The sequence below is a fragment of the Aythya fuligula genome, chromosome 1 (assembly GCF_009819795.1).
Source record: "Aythya fuligula isolate bAytFul2 chromosome 1, bAytFul2.pri, whole genome shotgun sequence".
Lineage (NCBI taxonomy): Eukaryota > Metazoa > Chordata > Aves > Anseriformes > Anatidae > Aythya > Aythya fuligula.
The window spans coordinates 584,465-599,297 of record NC_045559.1 but is presented as its reverse complement, the minus strand read 5'-3'; the positions used below and the strand labels follow the sequence as shown (position 1 = coordinate 599,297).

The 14,833-nt window shown below is 70.7% G+C and overlaps 1 protein-coding gene across 3 annotated transcripts; it reads left to right on the top strand.

Annotated features, from left to right (window-relative positions):
• The first annotated feature begins 831 nt into the window (after positions 1-831).
• Positions 832-13,267, top strand: MAPK8IP2 (mitogen-activated protein kinase 8 interacting protein 2). 3 transcript variants are annotated; one of them, XM_032201097.1, is made up of 13 exons: positions 832-910; positions 5,590-5,695; positions 6,233-6,472; positions 8,072-8,174; positions 8,522-8,677; positions 8,804-10,984; positions 11,289-11,364; positions 11,526-11,698; positions 11,818-11,927; positions 12,154-12,273; positions 12,360-12,430; positions 12,604-12,702; positions 12,850-13,267. In XM_032201097.1, exons 1-13 carry the CDS (start codon positions 846-848, stop codon positions 12,920-12,922), a joined length of 3,573 nt encoding a protein of 1,190 aa, XP_032056988.1. In that variant the 5' UTR covers positions 832-845; the 3' UTR covers positions 12,923-13,267. The 3 variants fall into 3 exon arrangements, with proteins under 3 accessions (XP_032056988.1, XP_032056979.1, XP_032056970.1); XM_032201088.1 differs by having other exon boundaries at positions 6,287-6,472; positions 8,522-10,984; XM_032201079.1 differs by having other exon boundaries at positions 8,522-10,984.
• Positions 13,268-14,833: the final 1,566 nt, after the last annotated feature.

The window sequence follows — 14,833 nt, the reverse complement described above, 5'->3', positions numbered from 1 at the left end:
GTTTAGGCCATCAGGACGAGGCTCTGCACCGGGAGGGTGGTCGCACACCGGGACAGGGTCCCCAGGGACGCGGTCACCGCACCGAGACCATCGGGATTTTGGAAGCGATTGGGCTGTGCTCTTAGGAACAGGGTCTAAGATTTTTGGTCGATCTGTGCAGTGCCGGGAGGTGGGCTCCGTGATCCTTTTGGTCCCTTCCAGTTTGGGATATTCTGTGACTGTGGGTCCTGGACAGCCCCCGGCCCCCAGCACCGGGACATTCCCGGCCTCCAGCCTGGGACAATTCCTGGCCCCCAGCACTGGCCCCGGGGCCGTCCCAGCCTCCGGTACCGGGACGTTCCCGGCCTCCGTCCCCGGCTCTGTCCTGGCCCCGGTTCAGCACCGGCTCGCGGACAGCTCCCGGCCCCCAGCACCGGGCCCTGGACAGCTCCCGGCCCCCGGTCCCGGCCTCCCCCCGGGTCCTCCCCCCCCCGCCCCGACCCCTCCCCTCCCCTCGCCGTGAGCCCCCCCAAGCCCCGTGCTCCCCCCCCTCGCCCACCCCCACCCCTAGCGGCTCCCCAGCCCCCCCCCCTCCTCCGCGCCCCCCCCCCCGCCCTCCCTCCCCCTCCACCCCCCGTGCGGAGCCCCCCTGCCCCTCCCCACCCCCTTTATCCTCCCCCCCCCGCCCCTCCCCACCACTCCCCTCCTGCCCCCCCCCCAACCCCTCCCTCTCCCACCCCCTCCCCATCCCCTCCCCCTCCCCCCCCCGCGCGCGCCCCCCCCCCCCCCCCCGCCCCCCCCCCGCCCCGCCCGCCCCCCCCGCCCCCCCCCCGCTGTCCGCAGTCCGGCGCAGCCCCCGTGTGAAGATGGCGGATCGCGCCGAGATGTTCTCGCTCTCCACCTTCCACTCGCTGTCCCCGCCGGGCTGCAGGTGAGCGGCGCCGGGATGGGGGTCTCGGGTGTATGTGGGGGGGGGCTGCCCTCCCCCGCCCTGCCCTTCCCTTCCCTTCTCTGCCCTTCCCCACCCTGCCCTTCCCTTCCCTGCCCTCCCCCCCCCCCCCCCAGCCCTGCCCTTCCCCGCGCATCGCCGGTGCGGGGCCGAGCCCGGGGGCTGCGGGGGGGCCGGAGCCGCCCTTCACCTTGGGCTGGGCTGAGCAGAGCCCCCCCGGCTCCCCCCCACCCCCCGATCCCGACCCCCCCATCCTGTCTCCCCCCCTCCCCCGACCCCCGGTCCCGCAGGGGCAGAGCCCCGCTCCCGGCCCCTGCCTTTGTCTGCAGCCGGCGGGGGGGGGCCCGGCGGGGTCCTGGGCTGGGGCTCGGCCCCCCCCCAAATCCCCCGAGCCCCCCCCTCCAGGCGGCTCCGCACCCCCGGGGTCAGAGGCGGGCGCCGCCAGGGAGGGGCTGCGCTGGGGGGCGCCCCCCGAGGGGCACCCGCGGGGGTCTGGGGGGGGTCCGGGGGGGGTCGGGGGGGGGGTCCGGGGCTGTGCCGACGGCTGGGTCCTGGCAGCGTGGGGGGGCGCAGGGCCGCTCCCCCCCCCCAGCACCTCGGCTGACCTTGGGACCCGCTGCGGGGCGCAGTCCGGGATGGGGTCCCCGGGGGGATGCGGGGGGGTGCGGGGTCTGGGTGCGGGACCTGGGGTGGGGATGGGTCGGAGAGGTGGGGGGGGGCACGGGGGAGGCCCTGGGGGCTCAGAGCTTCGCGGGTGGGGGCTCAGAGGGGATGCAGGACAGCTCCCTGTCCCCTGTCCCCCCCCCCAGGTCCTGTCCCACACGGGGCAGACCCCACAGCCGCCCCCCCCGTCCCCCCCCCAGGCCTCGCAGCGCAGGGACCCCGGCAGAGGCCGCGGCTGCGGTGCTGCAGGGTGGGGAGGGCCCGGCCCTGGCCTCTCCCCACAGCGCCCGTCCCGCTCCCCTGCCTCCCGCCTGGCACCGGGGCCCTGGTGATGCCCGGGGGGGCCCGGCCGGGGGCTTGGCCGTGCCTCCTGCGTGCCCACCGCCCCTCCTGGCGCTCCCCGTGTCCCCCCGGCCCCTGCTGCGTGGGGCTCGGGTCTGGCCCCCACAGCTCCGCGGCCTCCTCCCTGCAGCCGAGGCCTGGGCCAGGAGTCCAGGAGGGGCAGGGGGAGGCCGCAGCCCCCAGCCCAGCCCCCCCCAGGGCTGTGAGCCCCCCCCAGACGGCGGCGTCCCCCTGCCACCACCCTCCCGTCCCTCCCCTGCGGCTCATCCCTGGTGGTGCCGCACGAGCCGCCCCCGGGGCCAAAACCTCTCCTTGTGCCAGACGGAGACACGGAGACACGGAAACATGGAAATGCTGCTTTCTGCCTCCCCCCCGTGCCCCCCAGGAGCAGCAGCCTGGCTCCCACCTGGGCCACAGCCACCGAGCCCCCCCCATGGCCCATCCACCGCTGGCTCCTGCGGCCTCAAGGCCCTGGTGCTGCCCGTCCTTTGGGGGGGGGACGAGGCCCACGGGGGCAGCCCCGGTGTGCGGGTGCCGTGATGGAGCTGGTGGCTGGCTTGGGGGGTCTGGGGGGGTTGGTCTGGGTCGTGCCCGTTGCCAGCAGAGGGTTTCGCAGCGGGGTGCTGAGCTTGTGGTTGGGGAAGGAGAGGCAGGTGAAGGTGAGGGGTGGGCACGGGGCAGGTCCTGGGCAGGCTGCGAGGTGGCTCTTGTGTCCTGTGATGGCTCCTGCATTGGGGTGGGGGCTGTGGGGCTGGTGCTGGGCTCCCGGGGGCCAGCCCCCACCTTGCTGTGCCCCCCTGGCACAGGGACTGGCAGGCGCAGCGCTGGGCCGCGGGTCACGGTCCCCAGCCCTTCCCCGCAGGAGCCATTGCATCGCATCCAGGTCCAAGGAGAACTGTCCAGGGAGCTGAGCTGAAAATAACGAGGAAATTCAATCTTCCCTTGGCCTGGTTGTTGGTCACTCCCTCCGCACAAAGCCCGGCCCCCGGCAGCTCCCAGCGCAGACACGCCGGCTCCCGGCTGCCTGCTGATGTGTGCCCCTGCCCTGCGCACCCCAGGGGCTGATGTCGGGGCCCTTTTTGGGGCCGAGCCCTCCCCTGCTGCATCCCCCCTGCTCCCCGCTGCCGCCTGGCCCAGCACAGCCCAGCGAGGTCAGCCCAGCCTGGCTGGCAGCACAGCCAAGGGTGCGCGGTCGCGGTGCCGGTGGTGTCCTGCTGTGAGGTCTGGTGGTGTCCCACTGCGAGGTTTGGTGTCCTGCTGCCTTCCACCACCTCCTGGAGCCCTCTCTCCATGCATGGGGCTGGGGTGAGCTCTGTTCCCCCTGAGCCACCAGCTCCGGACCCCCCTTTGGGTGCTGCCCACCCGGCACCACCTCCCTGGCCGCCTTCTGCTCATCACCAGCGCATCCGAGGCACCCGCTGCTGCGGCCCCGTGCCCGTGCTGGTGACGCTCCCCGTTGGCCGAGGGGCTGGAGTTGGGGTGTCCCTGGGGCAGTGCTGCAGCTCCGGACCCGCTGTGGCCTCCTGCAGCAACCCCAGAGCTCTGGCTGTGGTTTGTTGTGGCTGCAACTTGTGACCAGAGCTGCCTGTAGGGCAGAGCACCGGGGTGCCGTGCTGTGCCGTGGTGTTCCTTGCCACCCATGGCCAGGGTGTGCGTCCTCTTGGCTGGGGATGGGGTCTGATGGCAGAGTTGGTTCCCCCAGCAGGGGACCCATGGGATGCTGGCACATCTCCGTGCCAGGAGTCATGGCTGTGGCCATCCCCAGGGCTGGTGGCTGGGATCTGCCCCCGTAGCCCCTGGGGGGCTCTTGGGGCTGGGGTCTGGGGGCTGGGGCCGGTCCCAGCCCCACACCCCGTGGGCTGGTGCTGCAGCTTCCACCACCGACTGATGATTTCACCGCAGATCGGAGGATATTTAACGTTGTCTTAATGGCCTACTTCTGGGAATTATGTGATTAGGGGAAAATCTTTTTCTCAGTAAAATCGGAGTAAGCTCCCGATGGTGGAGAGGGGAGCTTGGAAATGGGAGTTAAGGGCAAACACAGAAGTCAAAGGCAGGGAGAGCAACCCTGGAACAACGTTTGGCTTCAGTTGTTTATGGCCAGGCTGTGATGGGGGGTGAGAAAAGATGTCAGGGGCTGGCTGGGACAGGGTCCGGTGCCGAGCTGGAGCAGGGCACCGGCTGCTGTCCCTGCTGTGGGGCACCCCGGGGTGCGCAGCTCCAGCTGGGGACGCTGCCGTGCCCCTGCCTGGCCGGGCTGTGGGTGCCCACGGTGTTCCCTGAGACCCCGGGGTGCAGGAGGGGGGATCCCGGCCACAGCCCCGGGCCCTGCAGCCCCTCCCTGGTTCAGCGCTGACCTGCGGCGATTGGTTTACGTTTTCCCGGCAGAAAATCCTGCCAAGAGTAATCTTTTTCTCTTTTTTTTATTTTTTTTTCTCCCTGCAGAAAATTTTGGTTTCCATGACACCCTGTTCCCGACAGGGAAATGGCTTGCTTTAATTTTTTTTGACCAGCCTTACCTCAGTGTCTCGGTAGGCAGCAGGGCAGCCCTCGGCTTGCCCCTGTGCCGCGAGCACCGCGCTGAGGGGTGGGCGAGCGGGGAGCGCTGGGCTGGGGGCTGCAGCCCGCTGTGTGCCAGCCCCATCCTCATCCTCGGAGCTGGGCAGGAGCTGCACAAATCCTATCTCGGGTTAAATGCAGACCCCCAAAGGTGAAAGCAGCGACGCATCTCAGGTCACCCGAAACCCGGTGCCGCCAGTGACCTGGCCGCCGCCACGGGCGCAATTTTTGGACTTGGTGGGGTGGGAGGCTGGGGGCTCGCTGCCTGCTGCGTGGTGGGCGCAGCGCTGAGACCCCCTGGGGTTGTGTGGGACCAGTCGATGCCATGGGCTTGTGGAGCCTCCTGCGGGTGCCCTCGGGGTGTCCCACAGGGATGGATCCAGGGAGGCTCCCGTGGATGCTTGCCCAGGGGGGCGCGGGGACCCCTTGGGTGCTGGTGTCACAGTGGAGGAGCTGGGGGTGCTGCCGCTCCTGGGGCTGGGAGCAGACAGTGCGTGGAGGCACCACGTTGCCTCTCCTGGGGCACCCCCAAACCACGGGGCCTCGTGCCACGTGGGGCTCCCATCACCTTGGCTAAAGGCTGGCGGTAACCTGGGGATGCTCGGTGCTGAGCTCGGCAGGGAAGGTCCCGGAGCTGAGCCCGTGCCAGGCCCTGCTGTGGCTGCCGCCCTCCCCTTTGTTTCCAGCCTCGCCCGTGGGTCAGGCCTGCAGGATGCTGTGTGGGGTCCTGAGCGGAGCTGCTCCGGCTGCCTCGGGGCATGAGCCCACCCCGGGGGATCGCGGCCACCTCGGGGGCTGTGCAGCCCCCATGGGTCCCTCTGCTGCACGGGCAGAGGGGCTGTGCTGTGGCTGTGTCTGCCCCTGTCTGTGCCTGCCCTGCTCCGTGGCACCGGTGTCTCTGCTCCCAAAATATCCTGTGGCAGCCCAGCTACTGCTGCTGTGCCGGGGACCCGGGGTGATGCCGGCACCGTGCGCCCATGTCCCTGTGGTGCCGCGCGGCTCGCCGGGACCCCGTGGTGCCAGGGGGAAGCAGGCGGCGTTTCCCCACGTGCAGCCGAGCGATGTCCGCGGCCCTGATGTCCCTGCTCCTCTCCCAGGCCCCCCCAGGACATCAGCCTGGAGGAATTCGATGACGAGGACCTGTCGGAGATCACGGATGACTGCGGGATCGGGCTGAACTACGACTCGGACCACTACGAGAAGGTGCACGAGCCACGTGTGCCAAGGCGGCTGCGGCAGGGCTGTGGGGGGACGCGGGGAGGGGGAGCACAACAAGGCTTGTCCCGAGCAGGGGCTGTCGGGGAGGTGGATTTGGAGCCTGGACGTCCTGGTGGGGCCGAGCTCCGGGCCCCCACCACCTCCAGCCAGGCCTCGCGGGGCAGCCGCAGGAACAGTGATGGCTCAGCAGCCAGCCCGGTGTTGAGCCCGTGGCCGCTCTCACGTGGCTCCAGCTTACTCAGCTCTTCCCCAGCACCGCCCCAGGCACCAGGAGGGCCAGGCTGGGGGACACGGGATGGACACGGGACAGGGACACGGGCGGGGGGGCGGGCAGGCTGCTGCAGAGCTGAGGGCGCACTGGTCCCCGGCACAGAGCAGGTCCCTCTGCCTGGAGGTCCTCTGGGGCAGGGGCAGGAGGCGATGCTGGCCCCGAGCTGCAGGGTGAGCTGTGGGGCTGGCAGTGGGGCCGTGGTGGGGCCGGCACCGCCGGGCTGGCTGCTGACCCCGTGCTGCTCCCCCCAGGACTGCCTGGTGCTGGAGCGCAGCGAGCAGCCGCACCCCGTCTGCACCTTCCAGGATGACTTCCAGGAGTTCGAGATGATCGACGACAATGAGGAAGAGGAGGAAGAAGAGGAGGAGGAGGAGGGCAACGAGCTGGAAGCTCCACCGTCCCCTTCAGCCTCGCCCATCCCCTCGCCCGCCCTGGAGGAGACGCAGAAGCACCGGCCCACCACGCTCAACCTGACGGCACCGGGCACCCAGGTGAGGGTCGGGGTCGGGAGCGGGGTCAGCCCCTGCCCGGGGGTCTCTGCTCCTGGGGCCTGTGCATGGGGGGGGTCTCTGGGGGTGCCACAGAGGTGGCGAGGATGGGGCGAGGGCTGCGTGCCCAGCTGGGGTCTATGGGGCTTGGTGAGCACAGGGAGGACAGAGAAGCGCAAGGCGGGCTCCAGCTCTGCAGTGGTGGGGCCGAGCCGAGGGCACCAGGGCTGGGTCTGTGCGGTGGCTGCTGGCACCGTGGGGTCCCTGCACGCCCCCTGCCAGCCCCTGGAGCAGGGCTCTGGGGTGAGCTTGGGGTCCGGGACATCTCCATGGGGCAGCGGTGTGAGGTGCTACCACGGCACCACAAGGCTGGGGGTGCGCGTGTGCAGGTGTGCACGGGTGTGCGCGTGCACTGCATCCCCCGGGGCTCTCCGTGTGGTGGGAGACTGGGGAGGGCCCCGTGCGTGGTGCTGCGGGGGTGTCCCCGTGTCCCTGTGTCCCCGTGCGCACGCGCCTGCGGTGCCGCCACCGCGCTGCCGGAGCTGCCGCGCCGCCGCAGTGCGTGGGCAGCGGGCGCGGTGCTGCCTGCATCCGGCAGCGTTGCCATGGCACTGGGGGCTCCCGGCCCCGCGCGGTGGCTCCGATCCTGGGCGGGGGGCCGGGGGCCGGTGTTGGGTCAGGGCAGAGCCCTGCCACCCCTCCGTGCCGCAGGGGGATGCCCAACGCCCGGTTGTGCCGGATGACCCTGATCCGTTGTCCCTCGGGGCGTGAGGGGGGCAGGATCCGGCCCCGTCGGCGTGCCCGGGGGGCAAATCCCAGCTAATCCCGGCTCCGTCGTGTTGTGTCTGCCGGGGCCATGCAGAGCCTGGTGCTGTGCAGCCACCCAGCACCGTGTCCTTGGGGTGCACGGCACAGCCCACGCGGTGCTGGTCCCAGCCCTGTATCCCCCCCCCGTCCCTGCAGCCCCCCAGCCCCGCACCCCCTGGCCCTGGCACTGCGTGCCCCGCCGCACGTTGCGCCAGCCCCGCTCGCTAATCTCTGGGCTCGGCTGGATTATCGCTGCCCGCCGGCACTAATCCGCAGCTGCCGCCGCGCCGGGCGGGCAGCCCCGGCCCTGCTGGCTCCCATCCCCTCCCCTGGGGCCGGTGTCCCTTCGAGGGACCCTCTCGCCATGGGTCGTGCAGCTCACGGGGGGACGGGGCTCGTGGGGCCGTGCGATGGGTTTTCCCTGGGGACAGCGCCCGTGCCACCGCGTCCCCTGCTGGGCGCCCTCCTGGGAAGGTGCCGGTCCCCTGGGTCCCCGTTCTGGGGATGTCACGGCTCTAATCCGGATCAGTCCCGGGCACGTGTCCCAGGCGCTGCCAGGCTGTGCTGTGGGGTGCCACGGGTGGGATCTGAGCATGGGGTGCCCGCGGTGCTGGCAGTGGCCGGACCTGCACAAGGCAGCACCGTGGTGGGATGCCCCCAGCCGGCCCGGTCATGTTTGGTGCCAGCACACATCCGCAGCCTGGCCCCGGTGCAGCCCCCCCTGTGTCCCCTCTCCCTCCCAAACCCTGCCGACCGCCCCGTCCCCAGACGTGCCCGGCTCTGCTCTCCCCGCAGGACTCCCTGAACAACAACGGCAGCTACCCGCCTCCCGCGCACCGCACCACGTGGCAGGACGCCCTTCTCCACTCCTCCTCCTCCTCCTCTTCCTCGCACACCGGTGAGCACAGGACTGTGGGGCAGGGTCCTGCAGGGGTGTCCCGGGACCTGGTGCCACAGTGGGGCTGCCCCAGACCCCGTTCCCCTTCTGCCAAAGCCAAGAGGGTGTTTGGGCCTTTGTGCTGAAATCCTCTCAGGCGTGTCCAATCCAGTCATCCAGCACCGTGTGCGGAGCTGGGGGCTCTGGGGGTCCTGGGCAGAAGGGTCCTCACCCCATGGGGCTGGGGAGCCAGGCACAGGCGGGTACGGGTACGGGCACACCTCGGCACCCCCTCCCCATCCCGAGGTGTGGGAGGGACCGGCTGCGTGGCGCGGAGCTGACCTGGGCGCTCTGCTCTTGCCCCGCAGGACACTCGTCTCCCCACGCCTGCATTCAAGACGGACCCTGCCTGGAAAGCCAGAAGGGGCTGGGGCCGAGCCCCGGGGGGACAGGGCAGGCCCCCACCCCGCCGCAGCCTTCCCTCTTTGACTCGCAAGGCAACAGCCACGAGTCTCTGGCACATGGTAACCCATCGCCCGAGCGAGCCGGGGAAGATTATAATATGAATATCATCTCCTCTGCGCTCGGACCACCACATTCCCCGCCTCACCTCTGCCAGCTGCCCCCTGAACCGTCTCTCTCTCCAACAGGGCTGGCCGCTCCTGCTCGCATGCCCGCCGGCTCCGACACGGGCTCACAGCCCCAGACCCCCGGGGCCCGGCAGCCCGCGGCTCCGGACGGCCGCTGCGCCCCGCCAAAGCAGCAGGCGGCCGGCGGCCGGGAGAGTCAGGCGCCCAGCGAGGGGGCCGGGAGCCCGGGGTCCCCCGTGGCCCCCCGTGAGCAGCGTGGTGCCCCGCCGCCCCCGGAGGAGCTGGCGGCCAGGGCCTGTGCCCAGCGCAGCGCGGGGCCGGGGTCCCGGCTGCCGGGCCCCCATGCGTGCCCCAAGGGGCCGGCGGAGCAGCTCAGCTCGGACGGGGAGGGCCCCCTGCCCAGCCGGGCGGCCAGCGTGCGCGGGCGCCCCTCGGGCTCCTCGGAGACCACCTCGCCCTCCTCGGACCCCGGCATCGAGGCCGACCTCACCAGCAGGACCTCCAAGCCCTTCCTGCCCTGCAGCCGGCACAGCGAGGACCTCAGCTCGCCCGGCTCCGACTCGGACGTGGAGGGGGAGATCGAGGCGGCCTTCGCTGCGGGGCGCCTGGTCAGCAACATGATCTCCTCCATCTCGGAGACGGAGCTGGACCTGAGCAGCGACAGCAGCAGCGGCAGGTCCTCCCACCTCACCAACTCCATCGAGGAGGCCAGCTCCCCCGCCTCGGAGGCCGAGCTGGAGACAGAGCTGGAGGCGCCCGGCGTCATGGGCATCAAGGACTCCCTGCTGCTGGACAAGGGCAAGGAAGAGGAGGAGGAGACCCTGGACAGGGAGCTCCCGGAGAGCGGCATGGTGAGGCGGGAGAGCCTGGCGGAGCTGAAGATGGAGGGCTACTACGACAGCCTGAACCCCGAGGACTCCTCTGCGCCCGTGGACCAGACGGATGTGTCCACCTCCAGCCCCCTGGACCTGAAGATCGACCCAGACCACAGCCTGGAGAGCATCCGGCGCTCCTTCTACCTGCCCGTGGGGCCCAAGCTCATGCCCGAGGCGGACGATGAGGACAACAGCGAGTACGACTCCGACTCGGAGTCGGAGCCTGACCTGAGCGAGGACTCGGACTCGCCGTGGCTGCTCAGCAACCTCGTCAACAAGATGATCTCGGAGGGCTCCTACCCCATCAAGTGCCCGGACGAGTGCTTCCAGCAGACCCACTCGCTCTGTGACACCATCTCCCCAGCCTCCGACCTGGAGCCCGAGATCCTGAGCGAGGTGCTGGACGAGGAGCCCGGCTTGCGGGACTCCCCGGTGAGCGAGGGGGAGCCGGCCGCCCTGCCCTGCGCCCCGCGCAGCATCGAGCTGGTGGACATGGAGACGCTGCGCAGCTCCCTGCAGCGCGCCGAGGACGAGCGCTCCCTGGGCGTCGGGACGGAGGCGGCGCCGGAGCCACCTGCGGACGACCCGGGCCCGTTCCTCTTCCTGAGCAACCCCACCAACGACACCATCGCGCCCGTCTTCCCGGGGCGCCCCGTCTCCCTCGACAGGCTGGGTGGCTCCGAGGTCCTGGCCACCTTTGGCTGCTGCACGGGGCCGCCCCGCACCCCGCCGCGCGGCTCCCCCGGCACCGAGGCCACCTCCGGCGAGCCCCGTGCCACGGTGGAGCCGGCTGCCGGCACCAAGGACTGGGCCGTCGACAAGGACCTGGACTCGGGCATCCTGGAGGACAACGACATGATCGACGACGTCCGGTTAGAGCCCCTGGGGCAGGACCCCGACACCTTCCCGCCTGCCCTGGACGTCTCCACCGCCAAGACCAACCGCTGCTTCACCATGGCCTACTCCACGGACGAGGACGAGGCGCCCTACCTGAAGGGCTCCCCCTTCCCCGAGGACCCGCGGGGCTTCCCCGGGGAGCTGCCGCTGCCGCCGGCCCCCGAGGCGCTGGAGCCGCGGGCGCTGGACGAGTCCCTGGCCTACGACTCGGTGAAGTACACGCTGGTGGTGGACGAGCACACGCAGCTGGAGCTGGTGAGCCTGCGGCGCTGCACCTCGGTGCTGAGCGACGACAGCGACCTGCTGCGCGCCTGCGACCGCTGCGACCTGGAGGACGAGGCGGCCTTCGAGGACGGGCTGGCGGCCCCCGACGCGCACAGCTCCTCCGAGGACTCGTCCCCCGAGGCCGACCTGCAGTTCTCCAAGAAGTTCCTCAACGTCTTTGTCAACAGCACCTCCCGCTCCTCCAGTAAGTGGCCGTGCCGCGCTGTTCCGGCCGTGGGCTGCCTTGTGCCGGGGTGAGGCTGGCTGCCCGGTGCCATCCTGCCTCGTCCATCTGGGCACGGCACCAGCACGGCGTGGCACGGCACGGGGCCTGGAGGTGGGCAGGGACCGCGCTGCTGCGGGGCGCTGGGGCTGCTCCCAGCGGCTGGGGGCTTCCCCCTGCAGGGCTGCGAGGTGCCAGTGGTGGTCCTCTGCCCCGGGGTGTGCATGGGGTGTGGGGCTGGGGGCTCAGGAGGGCCCCAGGGTGATGCCGCCTCTTTCTGCCCCAGGCACAGAGTCCTTCGGGCTGTTCTCCTGCATGGTGAACGGGGAGGAGCGGGAGCAGACCCACCGGGCTGTCTTCAGGTGAGCAGTGAGCCCGGCTGCTGGCTCCGCTCCCCGTGGCCTCTCCTGGCTCGGGGCAGCTCTGTGGGTGCGGGGCACGGCCGTGGGGCACCTCTTGGGGTCTCTCTGCCCCCCGCACCCCCCCAGGTGTGCATCGTCCTTCCCACCCTCCCTCCTCTCAGGTTCATCCCTCGCCACGAGGACGAGCTGGAGCTGGACGTGGACGACCCCATCCTGGTGGAGCTGGAGGAGGACGACTACTGGTACCGGGGCTACAACATGCGGACGGGGGAGAGGGGCATCTTCCCCGCCTTCTACGCCCACGAGGTCGTCGGCCAAGCCAGGGACGTCATCGGTAGGAAGCGCTCCCAGCCCCACGGGTGCCTCTGGAGGGCGGCACAGGGTGCTGGGGGGGGGGGCAGCGGGGGGCTGCGGGGGTCCTGGGCACCGTCTCCCCACTCCTGTCCTGTGCAGGCCTGAAGAGGAACCCGTGCTGGGTGGAGCGGTTCAACGTGCAGTTCCTGGGCTCGGTGGAGGTGCCGTACCACCAGGGGAACGGCATCCTCTGCGCGGCCATGCAGAAGGTGAGGCTGCCGGGGGGGGCTGGCAGCACCACGCAGCCCCCCCTCCCCACGCAGGGACCCTGCTGTGCCCAGGAGGCGCCGTCCTGCTGCCTCCCCAGCTTGGGTAGAGGCTGCGGGTGCTGCGTGGGCACCGGCCCCCTGGTGCTTTCAGCAGGGGTTGGGGGTGGCTCTGTGCCGGGGTCCCAGCGGGACCACGCGCCCTGATGCCCCGTCCCCACGCCCCCAGATTGCCACCACCAGGAAGCTGACCGTGCACTTGCGCCCGCCCGCCAGCTGCGACCTGGAGATCACGCTGCAGGGCATCAAGCTCATCCTGACGGTCAACGAGTACGGCCGGGACGAGGAGGTGCGGGGGCACCGTGGGCAGGGGGTCCCGGTGCGTGTCCCCCAGCCCGCTGGGCGCCCACACCCTGCCGGGGTTTTCTCTTGCAGTTTGAGCGCTGCAGCCACTTCTTCCAGATGAAGAACATCTCCTTCTGCGGGTGCCACCCCCGGAACAGCTGGTGAGACCCCCTGCTCCCGCACCTCGGGGTGCACGGCGCTGTGCCGGGTGCTCCCAGCCCCACATGAGCAGGGGCAGCCCTGGGATCCCCACGGTGGAGCCCCCCTGAGCTGCAGGAGCCCCCCATGGGGTGAGAGTGGGGTCCCCCGCGCTCACCCTGCCCTCTCCCTGCAGCTACTTCGGGTTCATCACCAAGCACCCGGTGCTGAGCCGCTTCGCCTGCCACGTCTTCGTCTCGCAGGAGTCCATGCGGCACGTCGCCGAGTGCGTCGGGTAAGATGGGGATGGGGGGGCAGGGGGCTGGGGACGGATGGGGAGGGGGCTGGGGGTGGTGGGACCGGGGCTGGGGGTGCAGAGGGCGGTGGTGCCGGGTCCTGGCCCCATCCCTGAGCTGCCCCTGGCCCTGCCCTTGCCTTGCAGCCGAGCGTTTCAGGAATATTACCAGGAGCACCTGGAGTACGCCTGCCCCACAGAGGACATTTACCTGGAGTAAGGGGGCAGGGCGCTGTGTCTCCAGCTTCCGCACCCCCCCAGCCCCACAGACGGCCAGAGACTCTGTCTGACCCCACAACCAGCCGGCTTGGCCCCTAATGCACACGCTCCCGCCCATGCCCGACGGACTCACTGCACATCCTCACTGCTTCCCCGGGGGGCCGGGGGCCAGGCCGCGGCCGTGGGTCACGGGGGGGGGCCTTAGGGTGCACCCGGCATCGCCCTGGCCCTGGGGGTGGCACGGCCGTGCCCCGGGCTGGGCCAGAAGCTGCCCCCCTGCATGAGCAAACCGCGTGGGGGCACGGGACCGGGGCTCTCAGCTGTGACCGGGGTCAGCCGCTGCCACGCGGGGTGGGGGCACCAGGGGAGAGCTGGGGGGGCTGCTGTGTGCCGAGGGGTCAGGGCAGCACGGGGGGAGGCACGGGGAGGGGAAGGGGGCTGGGGGCTTGCTGTGGGGGGGGCTGATGAGGGCACGGGCAGGATTTAGGTGCCGGGGTCAGCATCTGCTGCCACGCAGTCCCCAGCTCTGTGCTGCCCCTGCACCCCCACGGGACCCCCAGGCAGACAGAGCTGGGGGGGCTGCAGGAGGGGCTCCCCCCCCAGCTATAGGGCCTCAGGAGCAGCCCCAGACCCCAGTGCCCCCCCTCTAATGCCTCCCCAGCCCCAGTACTGAAGCCCTCAGGAGCGTGGCCCTGCCCCTCCTGCCCCTTCACCCCCCCCGAGCCTCCTGCCCCCCCCCAGCCCCCCCAGGGGACCCTGCGTGGCCACGGGGACTGGGACTGGCGCTGGGGTGCGCGGCGCTCGGCCACGGGGGGCGATGCTCCCGGCCCCCTGGGACCCCCCTGGCCTGAATGTATTTGCCCCAGGAGAGGAGGACCCAGGGCCGGGGCGGCCGCTGCTCCCGGCACCGGGCACGCAGCCCCCCCTGCTCCTCGCTGCTGTGCCTGGTGATTTATTTTGCTTGCCGGCCCCGTATATCCGACCAGTGCTAGTTTAGTGACTATACCTCCACTCCGCTCTATGTACCGATATTTATCTCGTAACTCGAACCAACAAGAGGAGTCCTGAGCAACTGTAACTTGTACAAAACCCTGGTTAAAGGTCCCCCCTCACTGCCTTGTCATCCACTTGGTCTTTCAATAAAATATATGCTTGGTGTGACCGCGAGCCCTGGGCGCTCTGTGGGGGTCGGGGTGTGGGGAGGGGGCTGCCTGCATCGATCCTGGGCGCAGGAGCCCTGGAAATCTCCTGGGGCTGTGTGGGGCTGGAGGGGGGACCCCGTCCCTGCTGCTACTGGGGGTCACTGACATGGCCAGCCCCCGGGTGGCTGTGCCAGGGCTTGGGAGGGGGCTGCGGGCAGTGGGTGCAGGCGGAGGGGCACAATGCCCTGACCCCTCCCCAGCAGAGCTGGTCCCACCATGGCTCGGATGAGGCAGCCAGCAGGAGATCACGGCCACGCCGGTACCCCAGTGTTTGTTGGCTGGCAGCAGGCGTGCACAAGGCCCTGCAGCCGCTCCGCATGCAGCATTTGCAGCTAATTAAGCATCTTCCAATCAGGGCCAGTAACCCCAGTAAGGGAGTCACGGTGTGGGGGGGTCATCGAGGCGGCTGTGGCTCTGTCCTGTGCTGGGGGCTTTCTCACAGGGCCCCCCCCGGGGACCCTGCACATCTCCCCGGGTGTTCCCCCTTCCTCTCTTTCTGTCCCCCCCACCCCAAGGTGATCTTGGTGTCGGTGCTTGCCATCGGCTGCAGGCGTTGAACAAAGCGTTGTGCCTCAGCCCAACTTTGTGCACATCACCTCACGTTTTCGTGTAGGATCTGGGAAACTCCAGCAATGTGTGTCCTGGGGAGCCAGGGGCTGCTTTCACTGCCCTGCTCCCTGCCAGGTCTGTCGGGGGATGCCGGCACACGT